This window comes from Sinocyclocheilus grahami, unplaced genomic scaffold (genome assembly GCF_001515645.1).
Source record: "Sinocyclocheilus grahami isolate Dianchi unplaced genomic scaffold, SAMN03320097.WGS_v1.1 scaffold121.1, whole genome shotgun sequence".
Lineage (NCBI taxonomy): Eukaryota > Metazoa > Chordata > Actinopteri > Cypriniformes > Cyprinidae > Sinocyclocheilus > Sinocyclocheilus grahami.
In genome coordinates, this window is record NW_015505300.1 from 1,511,533 (window position 1) to 1,519,428 (window position 7,896).

At 38.2% G+C, this 7,896-nt stretch overlaps 1 protein-coding gene across 1 annotated transcript in view; it reads left to right on the plus strand.

Moving 5' to 3' along the window:
- Positions 1-975: 975 nt before the first annotated feature.
- The window catches only part of espnlb (espin like b), a 16,279-nt gene continuing 9,358 nt past the window's right edge, over positions 976-7,896 (plus strand). The window contains exons 1-5 of the mRNA XM_016278466.1: positions 976-1,438; positions 1,732-1,922; positions 6,698-6,884; positions 6,982-7,164; positions 7,297-7,428. Of these exons, the coding sequence (XP_016133952.1) occupies positions 1,145-1,438; positions 1,732-1,922; positions 6,698-6,884; positions 6,982-7,164; positions 7,297-7,428 (987 nt within the window). The 5' untranslated portion in view covers positions 976-1,144. The remainder of the gene's footprint in view (positions 1,439-1,731; positions 1,923-6,697; positions 6,885-6,981; positions 7,165-7,296; positions 7,429-7,896) is intronic.

Genomic DNA, 7,896 nt, shown 5'->3' on the forward strand with positions numbered 1-7,896 from the left:
ATATCCAACCCTATTCTATTCAATTTTTTTTAATCGAATTAACTTTTCATTGATACTCTATACATTTAAATGCTAAAATACAACAACAACAAAAAAATAAATAAAAAGATTAATTAGAAATTAAAATATTTCAGTCAATGTTTATAAAAACTGTGTAAAACTTTTTTTATGGTCTTAGTTGTAGCATTATAATAACCCTGCTCCAAATCAAAGGTCATCACAGGCCAACTTTAGCTCACAGGCCTAGTTTGAGCATCTCTGATCTAAACGAGTTAGTCATTTAAAATACACTATAGATATTGTAATAGAACATCTGTATGCAAACCTCTTACATGGTGTTTTCCTAGCAAGGTGCCAATGAAATGTCTTTCAGTTCTGGCATCTCCAGATAAAGCAATTTAAAATATGAATCAGTCTTGCACTATTTTCGGACAAAAACTACATCTACCTGCTTCTTTGATCACTTATGGTCTTTCTAACTTTTAAAAGTAGGGAATATAAACTGGGATTTTTACATTTTGACTTTTCTGTCTCATAATTATAACTTAGTATCTCAAATTCTTGACTTGGTATCTCATAGTTAGGATTTATCAAAGCATTACTTTTTTTGTGGCGGAAATAATCTTCCAAAGAAAGAAGATTCTAACAGATCGATTCATCCTAAACTATTCTTTCTATGATATAGTGAAAGTCTAATTCATTCTTTGGATGATTCATGTAAATGAACCCACTAAAAAATAATTCACAAAACCTGGTTTTGGCATCTCTGATCTAAATGATCTAAATATATCTAAATATATGATATAAATAAATTCTAAATATGATCACTCTTGCATCATTTATGAAAAAAAAAAAAACATTTTAGTCAAAAATTACTTCCAGCTTCCTTGATCACTTGCGGTCTTTCTAACTTTTCAAAGTAATATTTTGTTATAGTATCAGGGAATATAATCAGATGTATGTTTTCACATGAGGGCTCTCATTACATTTCTGGCTCAGTGCTTATACACCCCCTTCATCTCTCCCATGGACATCTGTCAGCAAGCTCAGGTATCATTTTAGAGAGGGAGCGAGAGCCGAGAGAGATAGTTGGGTTTAGCCCAAGGACCCCTGCCACTTTTGTTCTGACTGGCTGAGGTCTAGCATGGTGCTCCACAGAGCCATTCAGGCAGCTCGAGAGGGGGATGTGGAGGCTCTGAGGGCCTTGCATGTGTCCGGATATCTCAGTCCGACCATCACAGATGCCCAGGGAGCTTCTCCCGTCCACCATGCTGCCCGCTGTGGGCAACTGGACTGCCTGGAGTTTCTGGTGAATGAAGGTTGTTTCCCCTGCCACACCCGTACGAAGAATGGCGCCACAGCCGCCCATGATGCTGCTGCCACCGGGCACGTGCGGGAGCTGCAGTGGCTGCTGAGACAGAGGAAGTGTGGGATTGAGGTGAGTGCCATGATATATCGAGAGAAAAATGACATTTGACAGCTGGATTGATGGTGTTCTTGAGGATAGGCTGCTGTGTCAGTTCCCTTAAATGTCAATTACACAGGTCATTGATGATGGATGTACAATGTGAGTAAAGAAGCACCTCTTTTATTAATATCACTGACAGCATAATAGCGCATCAGTACTGTGTATTGAAAGGTCATTGTGATGTACTACTAACTATGCCCATGATTCAGACGCCTTCAAACTAGGTTTTGGATGCTGTCTTTGTGTCCGTCTCTGGCCTACAGGATCGTGATGGCGAGGGAGCGATGGCCCTGCACCTGGCTGCCCGGTTTGGCCATGCGGAGGCAGTAGAGTGGCTGTTGTTTGAGGGAGGAAGCACAGAGGCAGAGACAGATTGTGGAGCTCGACCTGTCCATTACGCTGCAGCCAGCGGAGACCTCACTTCCCTCAAACTGCTCATGTCCTGCTCCCCACGGTGAGGCTCACAGACTGTTACACCATCCCTCATTGGCTAAACACTACTTTACAGTACATTTCACATGACCAGTGTACTTTTAACCTCTAGCTTGTCAAGTTAGAAGCTACTCATCATTTCAAGTAGTTGAACTGCTTTTTTTTTTAAAAAGGGACTGGCTGCAAATTACCAACAAAAAGTACATAAATGGCAAGTTCTAGTCATGAAACTCGAGATGGTGCAGACTGATGGGTTCTTAACGCAAACTGATAATTCACAGCATTAAACAACTTGGCACTAGCTGATTGGTTCATATTGCATTCGCAGCCGATGAGCTTGTTGCTTTACATTTAAATAGCTGGTTAGCATTCACTAGATCAGTGATTCTCAAACCAATCCTGGAGTAACCAATCCCAGCCCTGCACGTTTTGTATGTCTTCCTCATCTATTACACCTGATTCAACTCATCAGCTCATTAGTGGAGACTGCAAGACCTGAAGTGGGTGTGTCAGATACAGTGCAGTGCTGGGGGTACTTCATGGAGAGGTTTGAAAACCACTGCACTAGAGCAGTGGTTCCCAACCACGGTCCTGGGGCCCCTCCAACACTGCACATTTTGCATGTCTTCTTTGTCTGACACCCATTTCAGGTCTTGGAGTCTCTACTAATAAGCTGATGACTTGAATCAGGTGTGTTTGATTAGGGAGACATGCAAAATGTGCAGTGTTGGGGGGCCTCCAGGAATGTGGTTGGGAACAACTGCACTAGAGCATTTTGCAGCGCGCTTTCAGAGATCCTCTGAAATCCTCCACCTTCCCCAGCTCCACCTGTATAGATCTGCTACGGGTTAATTTATATGCTATTTGTGCAGCAGCAGTATGTCTTAAATACTCACAGTACCGTATTGGCATATGTGCTGGCAGTAGCACGCTCCTGTACTTGCTTTGAAGCAGCAGCAGCAATAATCTTCAACAACAGCAATAACCAACAGCAGCAGCAATTCAGCAGTGTAGCAGATCTATTCCACCAAGACCAAATACATTAACACGGTCATATACATTACCATGCTTAAATCTTCTGAGTTGTCATGATAGAACTATGTTTAAGCAATTTAAAGGTGTAGTTCACCCTAAAATGAAAATTCTGTCATCATTTACTCACCTTCATTTCATTCCAAACCCGTATGACTTTATTTCTTCTGTGGAACACTTAAAAATAAAAAATAAAAAATAAAAATTCTCTCCATACAATGGAAGCCAATGGCAACTGTTTGGTAACCAACATTCTTAAGAATATCTTCTTTTGTGTTCTGCAGAAAAGTCATACAGGGTTGAAATGACATGAGTAATGACAGAACTTCTATTTGTCAATTATTGAATGATCCCTTTAAGACACAAAAATACTGTAATGAGGGTGTTTAGAATCTCATGAACATCAAACTTAAACAGATAAAAATGCTAAATATTAACTAAAATAATATAATTTCATTTGTTTATACGAGTCGAAAACATAGTAAAGCAGCAGCATATAAATAAAAAAAGAGGTGAATCTTTTTTTTGTTCAGTTCACTTACATGAACCATCTGAATGAACTGTGTCGCTAATATTAGATGCACCAATGCTGTCACATTGCCATTTATTGAGAACTGCTGCTCATCAGGGAGGCTGGGGAAAAGTCATCTGACACGTCAAACTTGCCATCTGGGCTCTGTCCTCTATAATACATGAGGAACCACTTGCCTGCCACATGTCGCCACCTGTGCATTTATTGTACATCTATTCTGCACTGCTACCAACTTCTACTTTGTGATGCAATAGAGCTTATACCTCTTACGATACATTAAAACGCAACCAAATAATCCATAAGAAATTGGAATGATGGCTCAATCGGATTGAAGAGCCTTCTTGTAAACACCTCAATCGGTCTTACTGAAATTTTGATGGGATTGGAAGGGGTGGTGTAGGCAGGGCCGCATTAAGACCTCAATGGGCCCCGGGGCTATGACTTACTGCAGGGCCCCCCGTCACAATAATGATATAGCTTAACATAGGCTTTTTATCCAATCAAAGTTTCATAATTCTTGTTACCAATTCCAATATCTCAAAAAAAAATAAAAATACTAGCCTATGTAAAAACAAACTTACTGAAGACAAGTAAACAGTCATGAATTACAACAGAACAAATAAATTGACCTACAAACACTTAAAGCACTGAATAAGAAATATATTGTATAAAATAAATAGACTACAAATAGACTGAATAGTCTTCACTGTATAAATTCAATATACATTATTTTACAAATATAAATTTTCTTTCTAATGTTTAATTTACATTATTGACACAAATGGCAAGAGCAGCTATATTAGGCTGCTTTGGAGGAATAGTTCACCCAAAAATTAAAGTTATATTGTTGTTGTTCTAAACCTGAATGAGTTTCATTCTGATGTTGAATGCAAACGTATGTATTTGGAACAATACTGGTAACCAAACAGTGTCTGTGCCCCATGACTTCCATAGTATGGAGAGAGAGAAAAACACTATTGAAGTCAACAGGGACCAGAAACTTTCTGGTGGTTACGAATATTCTTCAAAATATCTTCTTTTATGTTGAGGAGAACAACGAAATTCATACAGTAAATGATGACAGTATTACAATTTTTGGGTGAATATCTCTTTAAAATCTCATCATATAATTCCAGGATCGCATAATAGCCAACTAGTGCACATGCTTTATCTTTAACTATTAACGTACATTTAAGACACAAATAACTGTGTTGACGAGGAGACAGGCATTTTGACTCATAACTATGTGTATTCGAACATTTAAACACAAGGCATGAAAAATAACTCTTAGTTTTCCCCTCTCTCCTAATTTTTTTCTCTCACTGTTTTTTTTTTTTTTAGAATAGTTGACATTTTTACTTATCGAAGATTGTTCTTTGCATGACCATTTCTAGATTACACCAGAATGAAGTGAAGAGAGGTGAATGCAGACATTAGGGGCAGCGATCACCTGAATTTTTTTCTCTCACTGTTTTTTTTTTTTTTAGAATAGTTGACATTTTTACTTATCGAAGATTGTTCTTTGCATGACCATTTCTAGATTACACCAGAATGAAGTGAAGAGAGGTGAATGCAGACATTAGGTGCAGCGATCACCTGATAGATAGGCTACGTGCACAGTTTGTTCAAAAGTAAAATATATAATACATGCATTTGATTGGAAAAACAAATTCAAATGTGACGTTTTAATTTCTAATGGTAATGCATGGAATTTACAGAAAACTACCGATGTCCGTCAGTCTACTCCACAGCCAATCACGGGCCCCCTCCTTGCTCGGGCCCCAAATGTGACGTTTTAATTTCTAATGGTAATGCATGGAATTTACAGAAAACTACCGATGTCCGTCAGTCTACGCCACAGCCAATCACGGGCCCCCTCCTTGCTCGGGCCCCAGGGCTTCAGCCCCGCCTAGCCCAATGGTTAATGCGGCCCTGGGTGTAGATGTGAAATAATTTGATTAATTAAGCATATAAATGCTTGATTCTGTCTATTTTCTCAATTGGATTTAAAATACTGACTATTTTCTCAATCGGATTAAAAAATACCTTTTGCACATGTGCAGTGTTCCCATCTTTATATTTGCATATGTCTTACATCTTAAGGGCCGGTAACACTACACTTTTCGTTACATGCACTTTTTTTTTTATTTTTTTTTACGAATTTTGCTGTGTACCATAAAGCAAGTTTGGTGAAATCTGACCAGTGAATTCACATCACGTGGAGACATGTGACCAGTAAAAGATCAGCAGACCTCTTAGCTGATTTAAAAGCATGTTAACTTTAAATCTGTAAAATTGCAGTATAAAGTGCTGTAGATTGTACATATTCTACATTTTGGATGTTATATATATAAAAAAATGCCACAGAGTGTGACATATTGATATTGTCTTACATCTTAAGGGCCGGTAACACTACACTTTTCGTTACATGCACTTTTTTTTGTTTTTTTTTTTACGAATTTTGCTGTGTACCATAAAGCAAGTTTGGTGAAATCTGACCAGTGAATTCACATCACATGGAGACATGTGACCAGTAAAAGATCAGCAGACCTCTTAGCTGATTTAAAAGAATGTTAACTTTAAATCTGTAAAATTGCAGTATAAAGTGCTGTAGATTGTACATATTCTACATTTTGGATGTTATATATATAAAAAAATGCCACAGAGTGTGACATATTGATATAAATGTGATATATTACAACTTTTGCAGTGTCAGTAGAAAGTTTGCATGCTTCAACATCTAGTGTGAACACAACTTCACGAATGTGTCTTTACGAACTTTACGAACTTTATTGTCATCTTATAAACTGGTCAGTGGAGGAGACTCAGTATTTACTAAACATTTGCTAAAATAGCTATTCCAGCATATGTGTAAGGTTTCTTTTTAGTTGTATCATAAAGGCAAAAATGACACTTATACTCATGGTAACTCTGTGACATTATCGTGGTGGCTTTCTTCAGTTCTGAATATAGCAACTAACTGTGCACTATGCACACACTGAAGTTTTGTTTGGAATACATTTAATGCATATATGTGAATTGGGTTGTAAAGTTTAGGGATCATATAAATAGAACTTTCAGAATCTGAAATCAAAATTAGTGCATATAAACATACCTGACACCACTGAAAAGAGCTGTAAACATAACGTGGCTTGTTAATTAATGTAGACTTAAAAGGAGATTATGTTATGTTAGTCTATACATGCAAAGTCTAAAATGTATTATTGGTACAGGTGTGTGGACTGCCAGACAGGAACTGGGGCCACTCCACTGTATCTGGCCTGTCAGGAGGGGCATCTGCATGTGGTTGAATACCTGGTGAAGGACTGCGGTGCAAACGTCCATGTGCAGGCCAAAGATGGCATGAGTGTGTTGCATGCAGCTGCCCACATGGGACACTATGCCCTGGTGGTCTGGCTGGTGAGTTACAGCTGCTTCTGTCACTCAGGTTTTATTAAATAAATGTAAGTATTATATAAGAGCTAACTCTAATTCTGTCTCTGATATGATTCTTCAGGCCTCCTTCACAGATCTGGATCTGTCCTGTCAGGATAACGGTGGAGCCACAGCACTGCATTTCGCCACTAGCGAGGGCCACCATCGTATTGTGGAGCGTCTTTTACTGATGGGAGCAAAGGTCCTGAAAGACCTCTGGGGTGGGACCCCCCTGCATGATGCAGCGGAGAATGGAGAACTAGAGGTGTCTGTCACTGTTCCTTCAGTTCCAATCACAAATCCTTTCCATGAACGCTCAGAGGATTTTACAGTTTAAGAAGTTCGAAATGCTTTCACAGAGGTTTTGAATGACAGCTCTAATCTCTCGTTCCCTCAGTGCTGCCGAGTACTGCTGAATAATCACATCAGTCCGCTGGAGAGAGATTCCGATGGGTTTACTGCAGTGGATCTGGCAGAATACAATGGCTATCATGACTGTGCCAACTTCCTCCATGATGCTGATGCTCATGTAAGATAATTAGTACTTTCTTCAGCACAATTTATTTAACCGCAAGCACATTTTTAATTAAAACAGACGTTTTTATTTTTGGTTATTTAGGCAAGGCAAGACAAGGCAAGTTTATTTATATAGCACATTTCATACACAATGGTAATTCAAAGTGCTTTACATAAAAGAAATGAAAAAAAAATAAAAATAATAAAATAATCACAACAATAAAACAAGGAATTCAAAACTTTGAAAATGATTTAAAAATTGATTTAAGAGGTTTAAAATGAATTTAAAACAGTTAAGAATAGAAAATGATTATACATAAAATATAGTGCAATCAGTTCGGACATTGCACAGTGCTCATTCAATAAATGCACAGCTAAACAGATGAGTTTTGAGTCTGCATTTAAATGTGACTAATGTTTTAGCACATCTGATCTCTTCTGGAAGCTGATTCCAACTGCGGGCGGCATAATAACTAAAAGC